Here is a 19,984-nt window from a genome sequence, read left to right on the forward strand (position 1 = left end):
CTATTTTTAATTTAATGTATCCTATTGTCTTTTTCTCATGGGGTACCAGTTTGGCTGCAGCATATTTGACAATAAATTCAGTCATCACAGTGCAGACATTCATATAAACCACCTTATAAAATAAGTAAAAATACTGCACATAAATTCTAAAGTAAGTCAGTGTCTTTGGTTCAGGAACATGTGGGCAGCAGGGAAGACGCTGTCCTTGTGCCGCTGAATGCTTGTCTTCAAGCTCCTGTACATTTTCACCTCCCCCCAATGGTAACAGAGTGAAGAGGCCAATACCTGGGCGGTGGAAGTGCTTGAGAATAGAGGCTGCTTTCTAAGACACCACCTCTTGTAGATGTCCTCGATGGAGTGAAGTCTGGTGCCCGTGACATCACAGGGCAAGTTAACAAATTCTCTGGAGTTTATTCTTATCCTGCAAGTTGGTGCCTCCATACCAGGCAGTGATGCAACCAGGCAGAATGCTCTCCATGATACGTCTGTAGAAGTTTGAATCTTTGGTGACATGCCGAATCTCCTCAGACACCTCACAAAGTATAGCCGCTGACGAGCCTTCTTCATGATTGCATTGACAAGGAGGCTCCTCGGAGATGTTGACACCTAGGAATTTGAAGTTTTTGACCCTCTCTGCGGCTGAGGACTGGATCGTGTTCTCCTGATTTCCTCCTGACTCATATTATCATATCATACTCCCTCAGAATTTTAACAAGATATTTGTTTTTCTCAACTTCAAAGCATAGATCCCATGTATGACATACCTACTGAACTTGTCCTGCAATCCCTCCAATGCAAGTACATATTTAAATGGAAACCAAAGCCACATATAGTACTCCAGGTGCCATCAGAGCACCCAAAATTTTCCAGTAATCTTAATTATTTACTGTATCTTCGCATCAGCCCTCCTATTTCATGCACAAGGATTGTGCAAGTTCATTTATTCCACATTTTGTAGTCTCACTCTAATTGAAGTTCAAAGTTATTGTTAGAGTTCATATTTGACATCACATACAACCCTGAGATCCTTTTTCCTCCAGGCCTGGAATAATTTCTATTCATCAGTAACTAGAAACTGTATTCAAGAAAAAAAGAGATATGCATTAAAAAAAATGTAAACCAAGAAAGAAATGCAGACAAACGACAACACAGGAAATAAAGACAGCAGTAATGTGGAAAGTAAGAGTTCTTGAATGAATTTGATTAAGCCTGTTGTTGAGGAGTCTGATGGTGGATGGGTGGCCGCTGTTTCTGAACCTGGTGGTGCGAGACTTGTGGCACCTTGACCTCTTTCCTGATGGCAGCAGTGAGAACAGAACATGTGCTAGGTGTTGTGAATCCTTGATAATTGCTGCTGCTCTCTGATGGCAACATTCCAAGTAGATTTTCTTGATAGTGGGGAGAACTTTGCCTATGATGTACTAGGCTCTGTTCACAACCTTTTACAGGGCTTTCCACTCAGAGGTATTGATGCCCCCATATCAGGTGGTAATGCCCTTTCCACTATACATTTGTAGAAGGTTTCCAATATCATACCAAAGTTACACAAACTCTTGAGGAAGTAGAGGTGTTGACGTGCTTTCTTCATGATGCCATTGGTGTGTTGGGTCCAGGAAAGATTCTCCAAGATAGCAATTCCCAGGAACTTAAATTTGCTCACCCTCTCCACCTGTAATCCCCCAAGATCACTGGATTGTGTGCCTCTGGTTTTCCCTTCCTGAAGTCTACAGTCATCTCCTTGGTTTTGGTGACATTGATTGAGAGGTTGTTGCTTCTTATTTTTCCACTCTGATGCTCTACTTCTTGTCTCCTTACTTATTCACCACCTTTTCTTGAATATTTAATTTTTGATTTTCAGACTCAAATTCAAGCACACAATACAATCTCTTTCAACATCAATATGATTTATAGAGTCTGTTTTTATCCCCCCCCCCACCCCCCCACCTTCCTTGCCTCAATACAACTGAGAATAAAGTCATATAAATTATACAGATACAAAAAACTGGTGGGGTCAACGATCCCCCCCAGAAACCGAGGAGAGAGAAAAAAGACATCAAGGTAACCAAATAACCAAAGGTAAGGATTAAAAAGAAATAAAATGTCTAACAGAGCATGTTGTCTGCTCCACCTTCCCAGTTCCTTGATCCCAATCATTTCTCTGCTGGGACGGATTGTTTCAGTACCCTTTTCCCAAAGGGGGATAGTCATATCTGCATACCAATATACTTCAGATAAGATTCCCACACTCTAGCAAATATGTCATTCTTCCTCCTTAAATTGTATATGGTTTTCTCCAGGGGAATGCAACTCTTCCATCATGTAATGTTTAGTTGGGAGTTGGACCTTTATGTGACCTCTTTGACTCTTATATTATTTAACAGAAAAAAATTTTTTTTGATGTTGTTCTTTGAAATTTTGCTTAATATCTGACTTAGTTCTTCCCAGAAGTTTTTCACTTTTTGTATATGCTCAAATTGCGTGTATTGTTGTTCCATTTTCTTGTTTTTTCTTTGGCTTGGCTTCACGGACGAAGATTTATGGAGGGGTAATGTCCAGGTCAGCTGCAGGCTCGTTTGTGGCTGACAAGTCCGATGCGGGACAGGCAGACATGGTTGCAGCGGTTGCAAGGGAAAATTGGTTGGTTGGGGTTGGGTGTTGAGTTTTTCCCCCTTTGTCTTTTGTCAGTGAGGTGGGCTCTGCGGTCTTCTTCAAAGGAGGTTGCTGCCCGCCAAACTGTGAGGCGCCAAGATGCACGGTTTGAGGCGATATCAGCCCACTGGCGGTGGTCAATGTGGCAGGCACCAAGAGATTTCTTTCGGCAGTCCTTGTACCTTTTCTTTGGTGCACCTCTGTCACGGTGGCCAGTGGAGAGCTCGCCATATAACACGATCTTGGGAAGGCGATGGTCCTCCATTCTGGAGACGTGACCCATCCAGCGCAGCTGGATCTTCAGCAGCGTGGATTCGATGCTGTCGACCTCTGCCATCTCGAATACTTCGATGTTAGGGATGAAGTCACTCCAATGAATGTTGAGGATGGAGCGGAGACAACACTGGTGGAAGCGTTCTAGGAGCCGTAGGTGATGCCGGTAGAGGACCCATGATTCGGAGCCGAACAGGAGTGTGGGTATGACAACGGCTCTGTATACGCTAATCTTTGTGAGGTTTTTCAGTTGGTTGTTTTTCCAGACTCTTTTGTGTAGTCTTCCAAAGGCGCTATTTGCCTTGGCGAGTCTGTTGTCTATTTCGTTGTCGATCCTTGCATCCGATGAAATGGTGCAGCCAAAGCATCTATCCAATATTGTTGGGTCCCACTCTTTTAATTTCTGAGGGGTGATAAATAGTCTGTTCCCATGTTTTGATCTTTTCCCCAGCTTTGATAAGGTTTATACTTTGTTTCATCCACTTCTTTGCATTGCAGTTTAATGTACGTTTGTTATAATTTTTTTGTTATCATTGTGTCTGTAATTAGATATTTATAGCTGATTCCTTCTGGTAGTCTCAAACTTTTTCCCAATTTGTTCTTTAAATAAGCTTTCAACTGGTAACATTCAAACATTGTACCATGCGTTATTCCATATTTGTCTTTAAATTGTTCAAATGTTAATAAATTATTTCCCAAAAAGCAATTTTCTATTATCTTGATTCCTTTTCTCGCCCATTCTCTAAAAAAAATGAGTTATCTATTGTAAAAGGAATTAGTGGGTTTTCTGTCAATAGCATTTTTGGTATTTGATAATTTATTATTTATTCCACATATATTTTCTTCCATATTTTAAGTATGTGATGCAATACTGGTGAATTGTTGTATTGCACCAATTCTGTAAAATCCATATTACTCATTGGCATCGCTTTGCTTTTATTTATTAACCTTGTACCCAGATATTTCTCCATACTTCTTCAGTTTCACGTATAGCTCTTTTATTGATCTCTCTGGTTCTGTTAAATATACTATGATGGCGTCTGCAAATAGGCTGATTTTGTATTCTTTATTTTTATTCCTTTTATTTTCCTTTTTTATCAGCTCCGCCAATGCTTCTATTGCCAAGGCGAACAATGAGCGGGACAATGGGAATGCCTGCCTAGTTGATCTGCTCAATTTAAAATGATTCAATACATATCCATTTACTACAACTTTTGCTAACGGCCCGTTATATAATGCCCTGATCCAATTAATATATTTTTCCGGGAGTTTAAATTTCTGTAGGACTTTGAACAAATAGTTCCACTCTACCCTGTCAAAGGCTTTTTCTGCATCTAGCGTAACTGCCACCATTGGCCTTTTATGCATTTGTGCTGCATGGATTAAATTAATAAATTTACAAACATCGTCTGCTGCTTGTCTTTTCTTGACAAATCTAGTTTGGTCCTGCTTTACCAATTTTGGTACACAGTCAGTCAACCAGTTTGCTAATAGTTTTGCTATTATCTTATAATCTGCATTTAGTAAGGATATTGGACTGTATGACACTGGTGTTAATGGGACCTTCCCCATTTTTGGTATTACTAGAATTATTGCTGTCTTACATGATTCTGGTAAATTTTGAGTCTCTTCCATCTGCTTCATTACTTCCAGGAGGGGCGGGATTAATAAATCTTTAAATGCTTTATAAAATTCTATTGGAAATCCATCCTCACCTGGTGTTTTGTTGTTTGGTAATATATCCTGTACTTCATCCATTTCAAAAGGCTTTGTCAGTTTGTTTTAGTCCTCCACTTGCAGTTGTGGTAATTCAATTTTAGCTAAAAACTCATCTATTTTATAGTTCTTTCCTGCATTTTAGGTTTGGTACAGTTGTTTGTAAAATTCCTTAAAATTTTCAGTGATCTCTATTGGGTCGTATGTGATCTGTTTATCATCTTTTCTTGTCAGTTTGTTTTAGCTTTTTCTGTTTTAAGTTGCCAGGCCAATATTTTGAGTTTTTCTCACAATTCATAATTTCTTTGTTTTGTTTTCATTATGTTCTTCTCCACCTTATACATTTGTAATATTTCATAATTTTTTTATCTGCCTTTTTCTCCATATCTTTCCTTTTCACTAATTCTTTTTCTGTAATTGCTATCTCTCTTTCCAACTGTTCTACTTCCTGGTTATATTCTTTACATCCTGGTTATATTCTTTGCATTGGTTACATAGCTTATTATCTGTCCTCTAATGAAGGCCTTCATTGCATCCCATAGTATGAACATCTTTTACAGACTGTTTATCTCAAAATGTTTTAATTTGGCATTCAATATACTCCCTAAAGTCCTGTCTTTTTAGCAGTATGGGGTTTAACCTCCATCTATATGTTTTTGGTGGGATATCCTCAAGTTCTCTCATTAATAGCAGGGGCAAATGATTGGAAAGTAGTCTAGCTTTGTATTCTGTTTTTCTGATTCTTCCTTGGGTCTGGGCCCATATCTATCCTTGAACATGTCTTGTAATATGAATATTCACTCTTTTGGATGTTGCTTCTTCCATATATCAATTAGTTTCATTTCTTGCATTGATTTAAGCGTGAATTTGGTTACTTTATTATTTTTGAATATTGTCTTTCTGGTTTTATCCAACACTGGGTCCAAGCTGAAGTTAAAATCCCCCCCATCAGAATGTTTCCCTGTGTCTCTGCTATCTTTAGGAAGATGTCCTGTATAAGCTCTTGATCTTGTTCATTAGGTGCGTAAATATTAAGCAAATTCCAAAATTCTGAGTATATCTGGCACTTCATCATTACATACCTGCCTGCTGGATCTGTTATTTCTTCCTTTCTATTGATTGGTACGTTTGATTGACTAGTATAGCTACTCCCCTAGCTTTTGAACTATATGATGATGCCACTACATAACCTACCTAGTCTTTCTTCAATTTGCTCTACTCTGCCTCAGTTAGATGCATTTCCTGCACAAATCTGTTCTGTCCTTTTTGAGTAGCATTAGTAGCCTTTTCCTTTTAATTTGGTTGTGCATTCCATTAATGTTTATTGTCATATAATTCATCATAGCCATCTTTTACCTTTGTTTTCAGCTCTCGCCTCCTCGCCCCCCCCCCCATAGAATTGATTGTTCTTGAGACCTCTTCAGCCCTCACCCACCCACCAGGACAAGATTTTATGGGCCCTCTCCTCTAGCTCATAAGATCAACTTTTAGGTCTTATGTTTGCAGAACTTTTTATTCATTAAATTCCCGTATTTTTCTTCCAAACCTGCTTTTTGATAGTCTTTTTCCAATTGAGCCATTTCCTTTTCCAAATTGTTGATCTCCTTCATGTGCCCCTTTTTGATACCTTTGGTATATCCAATTATCTGACCCCTTAAATAAGCCTTCAGTGTGACCCATATTAGTAAATTATCATCAGTAGAGGGGCAGTTCGACTCACAGAACAACTATCTGAGCTCTAACAAAGATATAAAATTCCAGTTTTCCCCATGTCCAACAGCAGTTGGGCCTTATACTCAAGTCTCCACTATCCTATTCTCCAACTGGGCTGATGACAAAAAAAATCAATTCTGTTGTAGGAATCGTGTTGTCTCGAGTAAAAAGAATAATCCCTTTCTCTTGGATTCAGCCGTTTCCAGACATTATTAAATTCAGCTCATTCATAATGTGTTGACTTTATGAAAGTGTCACCGCCTTAGCTCATTACTTTCTTTGTTGACTTGTCCATGATTGGATCCAGGCAAAAATTGAAGTCCCCTCCAATCAAGACATCCTCACCCCCTCTGTTACCTTCAAGAATATATCCTGTATAAATTTCTCATCATCAAAATTTGGGGAGTAAATATTCATGTTCATGATTCAGAGTATATTTGATAGCGCATTATCACGAATCTCCCAGCCAGGTTAGTGACCACACCACAGACCACCAATGAAACATTCCTCCTATTAAGTTAGCCACTCCCCCGGCCCTGGAATAGAAGTATGTTGCCACCTGGCCCACCCGCCCCCTCTTTAACTTTACATGTTCTTGCTTTGTTAGGTGGGTATCCTGCAGCAACACTGCCTGCCTGTATCCTTTTTAGGTGTGCCAAAACTCTCTCTTTATCAGTCTGTTTATCCCATTCATGTCACGACTTACAAACTGAATTGTATTATCCCATTACCCCAGAGCCCTTCCAATGTCTTCTCCCCCTTCCTTCTTTTCCTCTGATACTTCTGTCCCATTTGTCTTCTGTAGATGTCTGGCACAGACAATTGTGCTCCAAACAAATCCTAAGTGGACTAAAAACTAGTACTAACAATTCAGAGAAATATAAAAAATACCCCCAACTAATCCTTTCTTTCTCCCTTGATCTTTCCCTACCCTTCTCGGCACCAGTGCCTGAAATATTGGGGTCTATTCCCCCACCATTTTGGGACACACTTACTCTAGTCTTCCCCCCTTTTCTTCAAGCTCCTCATACAAGAGAGGACTGGCTGCATAATGCTTCACTTGAAATAAGTGGGAAAAAAAAGTACTCTGTGGTAACCTGAAAGAGGTTATCATCTGGAAAACCCTGATGGGACAAGTTTCTTTGGCAAGACACTGAAGTGGCTGATTAAAAGGGATCAGTTTGTGTCCAGGAACAACAAATCTCTCTGAAAACCGAAAAGAACTTTCCTGAGCGGTAACCATTTACTTTTCAACACCAGAACCTGGTGAATTTCATAAATGTGAAATTCTGTGCACAGTATAAGAATTGCCTGCAACTGGTAAACTTGGAGGAATGAAAAATGAGATTGGACTGAATCAAAGAACTTTTCTAAACTTATACATTACATACACGTGCCCTTAGAATGAGAAGGGGGTTAAGTTAAGTCAGTTAATAATGATAAGTTAAAGTGTGATTCTGTTTTCATGTTTAAAGATAATTAAAAGCAACTTTGTTTAAGTAACCAATTGTCTTGGTGAATATCCATCACTGCTGGGTTTTGGGGTCCTCTGGGCTCATTATAGGCTGAAACTTGAAAGTAAAATCATGTAGAAATATTTAAGAATTTTGGAATGTACCTACGCTTAAAATTGCTATATTCCTTTTTACATTCAATAATTTAAAGTAAAACATTTGAACCTTAAACATTCAGATGCTACTCCTTTCCATTACACACCAAAGTCTAAGATTTCCACATCTTTATTCATCTCATTAGAGCAAGCAATACAGCAGATTGGAGACAAACTACAGATGTTGGAAATTTGAAGCAAAACAAACTCCAAGGAGAACTTGGCTGGTGAAGATACATCTGGAGGAAAAGGGATGGTGGGCATTTCAGGTGAAGGTCCTACATTAGGGTGAGACAGTGGAACCTGCAACCAGATGAGAGGGATGATGGACAGAGTGACACTATAGGAAGGTAAACAAAAGAAGCAACCCAAGTGAATGGATGCATGGGTGATGAGAAGATGGAACTTAGTGGCATTGCCGAGCTGCAGTTTGGAATGGAGAAATGGTAAATAGGGTTTAAACTAGGCAAGTGAAGAAAATATAACAGCAAATGGCAGGGTCCTGAAGAGCACTGATGTACAGAAGGATCTTGGGTTGCAAGTCCCTAACTCTCTGAAATTGGCAACAAGTAAATAATGTGCTAGAGGCAGTATACAGTATGCTTATCTTCAGTAGTCTGGGGTGCTTTTTAAAAAATATAGACATACAGCATGGTAACAGGCCATTTCAGCCCATGAGTCCTTGCCGCCCAATTTACTTACATCCCCAATACGTTTTGAATGGTGGGAGGAAACCAGAGCCCCCAGTGAAAACCCACGCAGACACTATCGCTGGCACTGTTAAGGCATTGTGCTAACCACGCCAACCGTGCCACCCTATATGTTGAGTAAAACTTCTACATGTAATGTTGCAGCTGTATGAAATTATCGTATTGTGTGCAGTTCAAGTTGCTGCATTACAGGAAGGATGAGAGTGCAGAAGAGGTTAAATGAGGATGTTGCCTGGATTAGAAGTGCATTAACTGTAAAAGGAAGGTTGAACAAACTTGGATTCTTTACCCCCCCGGGAGTGTCAGAGGCACAACCTGATAGGATATAAAATTATGAGAAGTGGAGAGGGTGGAATACTTTACCCCCGGTTAGGTTTAAGTTAAGGGAAGTTTAAAAAGATTTAGGAGGCAAGTTTTGTTTTAATCAGCGGTAGGTCCCCGGAAGCTCATGTGATGTTTAAGAGGCATTTGGACAGAAAATGAAGGGTTGTGGACCAAGTGTGGATAGATGGGTTTAGTTGGCACAGATGTGGTGGGCCACAGGAGTGGGAAGAAAGAGGAACAAAGAAACTGAGAACTTGGTGGAATGTTCACTAAAGGAGTGAGAAATGAAAATAGGGTAGGGGTCACCTGATATTAGAAGATTCAATGTGGCACGATGCTCAAGCGTATTCTTCTAGTTTATCTTTGGCCTTACCAAAGCCGCATCTGCATTCTGTGTGCAACTGCATGTCATTTCAACTTATCTTTCCATTCTCTCATCATCCTGCATTGGCAAATGTACCAATGCAAGGTCATTCTGTGGTGGGGTGCCATGGTGAAGGGTGGAAGTTGAAAATCTCCAAACTGTTAGGGAAGGCATTAATTGTTGAATCAAATCAGATAGAAATGGAATTCAGTCACAAAGATTTAAATTCGATTATCCTCTTTAAAAAAAAAGTCTAGAATAGGTAGCAACAGCAAGATAATTCACAAATAGTTCCAATGTTGCCATTTATTATCAGGTTCCGGAATTCACACAATACCAAACGAGAAAACACCAGAGAATATTAAAAGCATCTAATTTCCTGTTCTTCAGCAATATCCCTAATTTCTCATGTTTATTTCATCTACTGTGAAAAGCCATACAAATCCAATGAATCTCAAATGATAACTGTTCAAAATCCTTTTATAACTTCCAAATTAATTTCACAATTCTCTTAGATTTTAAATATCTCAGAAAATATTTTCCAAAGGATGGTTCTGCATGCAAACATATTCATCTCAAAATGTAATAATGATCAAAATTAGGGCTGCAGATTGAACTGTGTGGGAATGTTTCTGGCAATTTTAAATATAGGCAGGATAAAGAAATCAGTCGTCAAAGCCCTTCCAAACATATTTAAACAGCAGAAAGTGCACCAGGCAAAGGAAAACAAGCAGAGGGCTAATGAGAAAAAGGCAAAAGTTGGGCCATTGTCACCTAGAGACATTTGGATTGGCCCCCATATTTTTCAGCCAATAGTCTTGGAATTTAACTCTAAACCTCATAGCTTAAAGTACCTTTTGCCAGTATTTGAAATAATTTAACTGCAATGAGAAAACAGAAAAGTTAACAGTACATTCCTACAGACACTTTTGGGAGAGGCACAAATGTTAATCATTGGCTTCCAATGTGCATTCAGTTCCATCTCAGGTGCGTAGCCAGTCATTTTTCATACAGGCCCACTAACCTGCTGGGGTGAAATTACTTCCCCATCCATCAAAGCTCAGTAAAGATATTGACAGTCTGGGAAGTAATGTCACCTAAGCGCAAGCATGTCCCTTCTGTAAAATAATACTGATGTGGCTGTATAAGACTACACTTGCTGCCATGCAAATGGTCATTCCTTAATGAATGCTTTATTCAAGATATTACATGCCATTTGTAAAAACGACAAATATACCAACTTTCTATCACAGACAATTTTGTTTTTCTATTGTCGCTTTCACTTCCACCAAGCAAATTCCAGATAGGTATCAGCATGCCAAGAGTCTTACATTAGGAAAATATTTATTGGACCTTGCCTTTTATACAGTGAACAATGTATATACACCAAGCAGCTGGCAACTTGTTAAGCTGGTTATAAGTTAGAAATGCCAATAAAACTGAAAAATGTATAGTTGGTTCATCCATTAATTTTGAATTTGAGACCTATAAAATGAGAAAAATTCTAAAGACTCAATGTTAAGGCTTTCTGAATTCTCCTTTCATTTGCCAATAGAAACCAAATCCACTCAGCAGCAAGATAATCCCAGAAAGTGGCTTGCTCCACTTCTGCTTGTTCCAGGTTAATATTCACTGATCCAAAGTTTTCATCATTTTAACACATTAGATGAATCAAGTTTGTTGTATTTGAGATTGTTCCTTAAACTGAAAATAGATTCTTTGTTGTAGATCCACTTTTGCTAGAAGTATCATCGTGTGACTGGTATCCAATAACAGTTTTCAAAGACAGTCCTAAGCGTTCTTTGTACAATTGCCTGAAAATCATTTATAAAATACAAAAATTAATGATGTAATAACAGGCAATGAAAGCCAAAATATGCCATATTGTAGAAGAAAATTTGGGAGCTAAATCATCAGGGGAAGGCCAATTTCAGATGACATATTTTACTTACCAAAATTAGATTAATGTTTTGGCATTTCCAAATTTCCAACCCCCCACCCCACACAGTTGTGTAGAATGTTTCAATTTTATGTATGCTTTTCACTCTTGGGCTGACCATACAATACAAGATCATTGCCCCTCACATTGCACATTTAAAATTGAAATGATGTTTTATCTGGATACTGCTTCTCTGCATTAACCTCATGGGACTTAGTTCCATTAATATTTAAAGATCATTCAACTCCCAGTGCTGTAATCGAGCACTCTCTGAGATGAAAACATTTCTGATAGCATTCCTGGATTGTGACCAACTCCCAGTTCTAGAATGCCTAGCTGTTTCAATCAGATCTCCCCTCATTCACGATGTGCTGAAGCTTTAAACCTCCTGTCACAAACATTATCCCATCCAGAGAACAATTTGGTGAATCTCCATTGCACTATGTAGAGATCTAAACACCATTCCAGGCAATCTCAGGAGGAGTCTGCAGGGTCTTTTTAATCTTGCCTTTCATATCCTCTACCAATAGAGGCTATCATTTAGGCAGCCTTCTAAATGGCTTTGTGTGCCTGCATATATGTAAAAGGACATCTGGGGCTCTCCAAATACTATAGTTCTTTCTGGCTATTAATTCAGTATAGGTATGTGCCACTTAACATCCGTTCAGGCAACATCTGACAGCATATACGCCCATGATCCCATAAATATTCAGTTACCGCAAGCAAGTCCGCAGCAATTTCGAAAAAGTGATCACTAGCTATAGGAAAACTGATCCGACTACCCCACTCTCTCCCCACAGGCCTGTATCAGTCCCCACACAGTCCCTGCTCCCTCCCCAGACCTAGCCCCGCTGCCCTGCTCTCTCTCCACAGCCCCGGGTTGGTCCCCACGTTGATCCCTACTGACAAATAAAAAGTTTACAGGTACACTACAGAATCCCATATAGCTTTGCTAAGTATACAATATGTTGTTCGCACAACATCCACATTGCACAACACCCAATTTCACAGAACGTTAAGGGGTGCATACCTGTACAGGTACTTTGTTTTTAGTACCATCTGCATAATATCATCTATTAATTTGTTTACACAGTAAAACTCTGATAACCTGGCAGCTCCAGTCTGGTAGATTTTCTGGATTCCAGGATGTTATTTCTATTAATACCACTACACACTTTTAATTTACTTTATTAAAAATCTGTGTAACATCTAAATATTTCAGTAAACACAGATGTGAGACGAGAGTTTGGTAATCATCACCTGCCTGGTGAGCAGGTCCTGAACCATCAAGATTTCCAAACAATTAGATAATAGATTATTGGAAATCCCATGACCTCTGCTTCTTCCTGTTATCCAGCTTTAAATCATCAGTAAATATGAATCAATCCAAATCAGACACTAATCACAGCTTCCCACCCATCCCCTAAAACAAAAAAACAATTTTCATGCCAATATTACTGTATTTGATGACATGCAAAACCCCATTTCAACATGGAATATTAAGAATTTTTTAGTATATTTACGGGTAAGCATTTAATGTTATTAAAATATGTAGCTACAGTATTGCAGAAATAAAACTTGGACAACAGGAAAATATTTTTCTGCTGTAACTTATAAGAGAAAACAAGAGCAGCTTAGCTGTAGCAGAAAACATCTTAAAAAATGATGTTGTTGGTCCCACTGCCCTGCTCAGGCCCCACCGTTACACGCACCCCACCCCCCCAACCGGTGAGGGGGGGGGGGGAAGAGAAAGTGGGACCAGCGTGGGGACTGACTGCAGGGAGCTGGGGGAGGGGAAACGTGTGCTTACGTACCATCAAATACGGTTATCCCAATTCTAGTAACTTTGTGACACTTTAAAACCTTTGATAGTTCAAATAAATACTGAGAAAATCCAAATTTTGAGAAGGATGCTGAGGGGTGACCTATTTGATTTATAAAATTGAGGAGCATAGATAGACTGAATGTCTTCTGGGGCGATGGAGTGTAAAGAGGGCATAGGTTAAGGTGAGAAGGAAAGATTTAAAGGAATTCAAGGGAAACATTTTTCCCCACATAGATAGTGGTAGGTATATGGAATTACCTGTTGAGGGGTAGTAGAGGCAGATAATAGTTACAAAGTTTAAAATAAATTTGGATAGATACACAGATAGGAAGGGTTTAGATCACACATGTCAAACTCTGGCCCGCGGGCCTATTTGGCCCGCAAGATCATATTAAATATATATTAGAGTTGGCCCGCTGGCCGCCGCGCCAGTACAGCGCATGCACACTGAAGGTGAAAATGAAGACGCTGGAGGTGTGGAGGGATCTCAGAGTCCCGAATCCCGGGGATCGGAGCGCCGCACTCAGCCCGCCCGGCTCCCGGACACACAGACGCGGCTGGAGTTGGGGACCATCCTCGCTGGGTCTGCGCTTCAGTGGCGACGCCGGACCGAACGTCTCGTTGGTGATGCCTTCCCCCTCGCTCTGTGCGCGGCGGACCCTGCCTCCCGCTCCTTTTGTTGGAGACGAGCCCAGCGCCGTGAGATCGGAGTTTAATCCCGCTCCAACCATGGGAGGGGGGGTGGGAGCAACGTGCTCTTCTCAGCCAATTCCTCCACTGCCCCGGATGCCGGCGTTTCAACGGGGGGTTCGGGTGCCTTCGTCAGGCGACCGACCTGTTGGTCCAAGACAAGGGGAGAGCGTACAAACTCCACACAGACAGCACCTGAACTCGGGTGAACGTGGAGCTGCGACCCCACATTCCACATCAGGAATGTGTGTAAGATTGGGAGCAGTGAGACGGAAGCTTATTTTGTTCCTGTGATTTAAGCCTTTCTTGGGGTGGGGGGAGGGGGGTCCTTCTCTGACCACTTGCCTAACAATTAACCTAATCAGATGTGGAGTTACCACAATACAACAGTTTTTCTTTCCACTTGCGTCCCTGTGCCATTGGTGCTCTGTGATTAGTAAGGGATTGCTTAAGGTGGTCTGTGGGTGGAAAGAAAAAGTTTGAAGACCACTGCTTTAATCATCCCTCATTGACTCATCATGTGCACGGTTTCAGACGCTAAAGGAAATGGGCCAATGACAATGAAAGAGTTTATCCAAAACTATTATTAAACATTTATTTTAATAAGAAAAAGTTGAACATTACATATGTTGAAAGAAGAGAAAACGTGCAGATGTTGTTGAAAATTTTCAATAAATATTTAGTTCGGCCCTCGACTTAGTCCAAGTTTTTAATTTTGGCCCTCCGTGAATTTGAGTTTGAGACCCCTGGTTTAGATGGATACAAGCCAAATAGATAGGCATCTCTTTTGACATAGACAAGATGGGATCCCTCCACGAGATGGGTTCCCTCCACGAGATGGGATCCCTCCACGAGATGGGATCCCTCCACGAGATGGGATCCCTCCACGAGATGGGATCCCTCCAAGAGTAGTAGAGGGTAGTTTTTATGCTGAATAACTACAACCTAAATTGCAAACTCTCAAGGGTTCAGTTGGGTCAGTGCACTAATTAGTGATAGCCACACTGAGATGGCTCTGTGAATGGAGAGGGAAGGGAGTGGAGAGCTGGAGGCAAGACAGAGGGAATGGGAAGGGAGGGAGAACAAGGAGTGGTCTAAGAGAAACTGGAGAAGTTTATGTTAATACCATGCAGTTGGAGAGTGACCAGATGAAAGATTAAACATTGCTCCTCCAATTTATGGGTGGTCTGGTTTGACAGTACACGAGGCCGTGGACTGACATGTCGGTGTGGGAGTGGAGTGCAGAATTGAAATGTCTCCCACAAGTCTATGACCATCTAGTCAGAATAGTAGCATTTCAAATGTACCCATGAAAAACTCCCTCTTATAATTTACCGATCTGTGAAACTATCCTCAAATGAGAGAGGACCGTGTCAGGAACTTTGAACAAACTAACGTGCCTTATGCCCAGCAAATTTCAGAGAATTCCCCACAAGCAGGAAATGGATAAATCAATAGCAATTGACTCCTCATTAGAGAATTGAATCATTGAGTTATGTGAATTAGCATTATTTAGAATTGTATGGCATATTGAGAACATGACAAATCATTGTACAGAAGTTGCACCAGGAAATAGGTGTTAGCCCAACCATCCAGTCCTGCTGTTTATTCTTCACAACCACATTATTTCCATTTCTCTTCAATTACGTCATTTTAGTAGTTATTTGTCCTCGCACATCAAATATTAAAATAATCTGCTTCATGTTTTAATAACTTTTATTGATTCAAGTGCATAATAATAAAAACATCAATACTTAGACATACAAACTATGCACATCCAAGGAATTACAAATAAACAACAATAAAATAAGATAAACTAAGTCACAGGACAGATCTTCTATAACAGACCATCAACTTTTAAGATTAAACAATGATACCAGAACTTACCCTATAGAAACAACTGCTTCTCTGTTTTGGCAGTTTCCTGTCCAGATTGCTATTTTGTCACCTTTTGGCCGGACGTTTACAACAGCTCCACAAACATCATCACTATACTCATCAAAGGCCTCACCAATCAGACATAAAAGCTGGCACAGGAAACAAAGAATTACACCCAATACAGAATTAAGATTCATTTAATAATTCTCAAAAAAGCATACATATTGCAGAAATCTAGGCCATAAGCAATTTGGTCTTGACAATGTTTTTCCACCAACTGTATAAATGGTTAACAATTGAATATCAGGGTAAATAAATGAACACAAATGCATACAAGATTAGTAAAACCCAAGCTCAAGGTGACATTTTTGCACTGTGGTTGGAGTCTGAATCCTGTAAAGATGCAAACCTCCTCTGCCCAAAGTTCAGTGAAATTACATTCTTCCTATAATGTGTTGACCAAAACAGCACAATACTCCAGTTGTGGCCTAACCATATTTTATAAACTTATAACAAGACTATCCTGTTCTTATAAATAATACCCCAGTTAACAAGGCAAGCACCCCATATCCCTTCTTCACTATCATTAGGGAAATTTGGACGTGTATGCCATGGTACCCCTCTAAAAAAAATTCACCAAATCAATGTTTTACAAATTCCTTGCAAAGAATTCTGTCACTGCCTTGCCAAGTATACATTAATCCTGTCCCTACAAATACTTTCTAATAATTTCCCCAACCACTGATATTAGACTAACAGGTCAACAGTGGTTTATACTTGCTACACTGCCTTTTAGTCATCTGGCACCTCACCTGAAGCCAGTGAAGATTTAAGCATTTCTATCAGGCCATTAGCAATCTCCTCCCACAGCATGCTAGCATTCATCTTCATCAGGCCCTGGGGACTTGTCCATCTTTTTGCTGACTAAGGCAACTTTGACTTCCTTTTCACTCTTCAAATGCTTTTTTTAAAAATTTTTCACACTGTGAACCATATCAATCAAAATACATACAGACATTTCCCTCTTAAATATACACAGTGGCCTTCCCCCCCCACCCCCCCACCTTCCCTCCCCCCTCCAAACCCATTAAACATTCAACATATACAATATAATAAAACCATTAAACAATGTCATCTACTTTTACACACTGAATAAAGTCATTTTGTCTTCTTATCATTTTAGGGGGTGGAGGTCCGAGGCAAGCCCTCTCTGTTATGTTCCATGTATGGTTCCCAAATTTGTTCAAATAATGTGACTTTATTTTTTTCCAATTTATTCATTTCCATGTACCATTGCTATACTCAGGCTCTCTTCTGATTTCCAAGTTGACATCATACGTTTTTTTGCTACAGCTAAGGCTATCATAATAAATCTTTTTTGCGCTTCATCCGATTTGAGGCCTAATTCATTACTTCTTATATTACTTAGAAGGAAGGCCTCTGGATTTTTTGGTATGTTGCTTTTTGTGATTTTATTTAATACCTGATTTAGATCTTCCAAAACATTTTCACTTTCTCACATGCCCAAATTGCGTGTACTGTTGTTCCCATTTCCTTTTTACAGCGAAAACATCTATCTGATAATGTTGGATCCCATTTATTTAACTTTTGGGGCGTGATATCTAGCCTGTGTAACCAATTAAACTGTATCATACATAACCTTGTATTTATTATATTCTTATATTCTTCATAGTTCCAGAGCATAACTTTTCCCATGTTTTTTTTAAATCTTTATGTTTAAATCTTTTTCCCACTTTTGTTTGGGTTTATAGCTTATTTCATCATTTTCCTTCTCTTGCAGCTTGATATACATGTTCATTATAAATTTTTTCATTATCATTGTTTCTGTAATCACATATTCAAAGCTGCTTCCTTCTGGTAATCTTAGTCTGTTTCCCAATTTATCCTTTAAGTAGGTTTTCAATTGATGGTATGCAAACATTGTACCATAAGTTATTTCATATTTATACTTCATTTGTTCAAATGTTAATAAATTATTTCCCAAAAAACAATTTTCTATTCTTTTAATTCCTTTTCTCTCCCATTCTCTAGAGGAAATGTTATCTATTGTAAAAGGGATTAGCAGATTTTGCATCAATAATAATTTTAGTAGTTTGTAATTCGTTTTTTCCTTTCTAAGTGAATCTTCTTCCATTTATTGAGAAAATGATGCAGTACTGGTGAGCTTTTATATTGCACCAGCTTTTCATCCCACTTAGCAAGTATGTTCCAGTACCTTCTCCCCTATTTTATCTAGCTTTATCTTAGTCCAATCTGGTTTTTCCCTTGTCTGATAAAAATCTGATAAATACCTTAATTGTGCTGCTCTATAATAATGTTTAAAGTTTGGTAACTGTAAACCACCTTGGTTGTACCTCTCTGTTAATTTATCTAACGCTATCCTCGGTTTCCCCCCCCCCCCCCCCCTTACATAAAAATTTCTCTGTTAAGGGAATTAGTAACGACTGAAATAAGTATTGTATCCTTGGGAAGACATTCATTTTAATGCAATTTACCCTCCCTATCAACGTTAGCAATAATTCTTTCCAATGTTCTAAGTCTTCCTGCAATTTCTTTATTAGTGGCTGATAATTTAATGTGTACAAGTGGCTTAAATTATTATCTAATCTAATACCTAGGTATCGAATTGCTTGTGTTTGCCATTTAAATGGTGATTCTTTTTTAAATTCTGTAAAATCTGCATTACTCATTGGCATCGCTTCACTTTTATTTGCGTTGATCTTGTACCCCAATATTTCTCCATATTCTTTCAATTTCTTATGTAGTTCTTTTATTGATATTTCTGGTTCTGTTAAGTGTACTATCATGTCATCTGCAAATAAACTGATTTTATACTCCTCCTCTATTTTTATCCTTTTTATTTTATTTTCTGTTCTTATCAGTTCTGCCAATGGTTCTATTGCTAAAGCAAACAGTGAGGGGGATAATGTCTAGTTGACCTACTTAATTTAAATTGGTTCGATACATATCCATTTACTGTCACCTTCGCCAATGGTCCATTATATAATGCTTTAATCCAATTAATATATTTTTTTCTGGTAGATTGAACCACTGTAATACTTTGCATAAATAATTTCATTCTACCCTGTCAAAGGCTTTTTCTGCATCTAAAGCAACAGCCATTTTTGGCATCTTATTTCTTGTGTAGTAAACTTCTGTAATGATTTATTGAATGTCTTGTATAAATCCAAAAATGTCACATCTGTTTTCAACATTCAATGTAAAAAGGTTTATCTCTCTCTCACACACACACACACACACACACACCCCTTTTCTTCAAAGAAAGGAAAACTGCAAGGTATTCAGCCCTCAAAGCAGGGAGAACCTATCTTTTTCTTTTTTTCTCTTTTTTTTTTTACAGGAAATTTAATAACCTTTTTCGTTTAATTTGGTTATGTATTCTATTAATATTTATAGACATATAATTCAACATGGCCATCTCATACTCTGTTTACACCTCATTTCCGCTTCCTCACCACCACCATCCCCCTTTCCCCCATTTTCATCTGTTTTCCCTTTTTGAATTCAATATATGACAACACTTTTAAAACATAAAATACTTAACTCCCACATCTAAAATTCCCTTAACCCCTAATGTCCACCCCCCCCCCCACTGAGTTTCCCCTTGTCCCTTGCCGGACAACCACAACTCCCCTCTCCATTTGGATTGTGAACCCGCTCGCAAGCGTCCACTGATTTTGCAGTGACTGTTATTCTCTCCACCCAACCCCCTCCAGAAAAGACTTTTATCTTCACATACAACAAAGCTCACCCTCTTCCCACCCCCACCCCCCCCCTCCCCTTTACTCTTCAAATGCTTGAGAATTTAACAAATTTCATTTGAGCTGAATGTCATCTTTGGCAAAGAAAAAAGTGAATAAGACCTCTCCCGCATCCTAATCCACACCTTAATGGGCTCCACCTTTCCTAGTTATCCTTTTGCTATCAATATAGTATAAAATGCCTTGGGATTTCCCTTAATCTCACCTGCCATTTATATTTCATCATCTTTGCCTTAATTTCTTTACACATCCTTCTTTCATTGTCTGCATCCTTGATAGGTTCTCCCTGCTTTGAGGGCTGAATACCTACCTTGCAGTTTTCCTTTCTTTGGAAAAAAAGGGGGGAGAAATAAACCTTTTTACATTGAATGTTGAAAACAGATGTGGCATTTTTGGATTTATAAAAGACATTCAATAAATCGTTACAGAAGTTTACTACACAAGATAACACCTTAGAATACAAAGATAGTAGACAGAGTGTTGAGATGGGA

At 39.1% G+C, this 19,984-nt stretch overlaps 2 protein-coding genes across 5 annotated transcripts in view; one reads left to right on the plus strand and one right to left on the minus strand.

Annotated features, from left to right (window-relative positions):
- slc25a16 (solute carrier family 25 member 16) overlaps positions 1 to 19,984 on the plus strand; it is a 174,783-nt gene that overhangs the window by 51,080 nt on the left and 103,719 nt on the right. Inside the window, exon 2 of one of the 3 annotated variants that reach the window (XM_069900882.1) lies at positions 8,107 to 8,310. The exons of the other annotated variants lie outside the window; for them this stretch is intronic. The gene's annotated coding sequence lies outside the window, so the exon portion shown is untranslated. The remainder of the gene's footprint in view (positions 1 to 8,106; positions 8,311 to 19,984) is intronic. 3 annotated transcript variants of the gene reach the window in all.
- The window catches only part of eif4e1c (eukaryotic translation initiation factor 4E family member 1c), a 37,391-nt gene continuing 27,056 nt past the window's right edge, over positions 9,650 to 19,984 (minus strand). For both annotated transcript variants that reach the window (XM_069900892.1, XM_069900891.1), the window contains 2 exons: positions 15,700 to 15,839; positions 9,650 to 11,172 (listed from right to left, as the gene is read on the minus strand). In XM_069900892.1, coding sequence (XP_069756993.1) covers positions 11,058 to 11,172; positions 15,700 to 15,839 — 255 coding nt within the window. In that variant the 3' untranslated portion in view covers positions 9,650 to 11,057. The remainder of the gene's footprint in view (positions 11,173 to 15,699; positions 15,840 to 19,984) is intronic.

Source organism: Narcine bancroftii, chromosome 10 (genome assembly GCF_036971445.1).
Source record: "Narcine bancroftii isolate sNarBan1 chromosome 10, sNarBan1.hap1, whole genome shotgun sequence".
NCBI lineage: Eukaryota > Metazoa > Chordata > Chondrichthyes > Torpediniformes > Narcinidae > Narcine > Narcine bancroftii.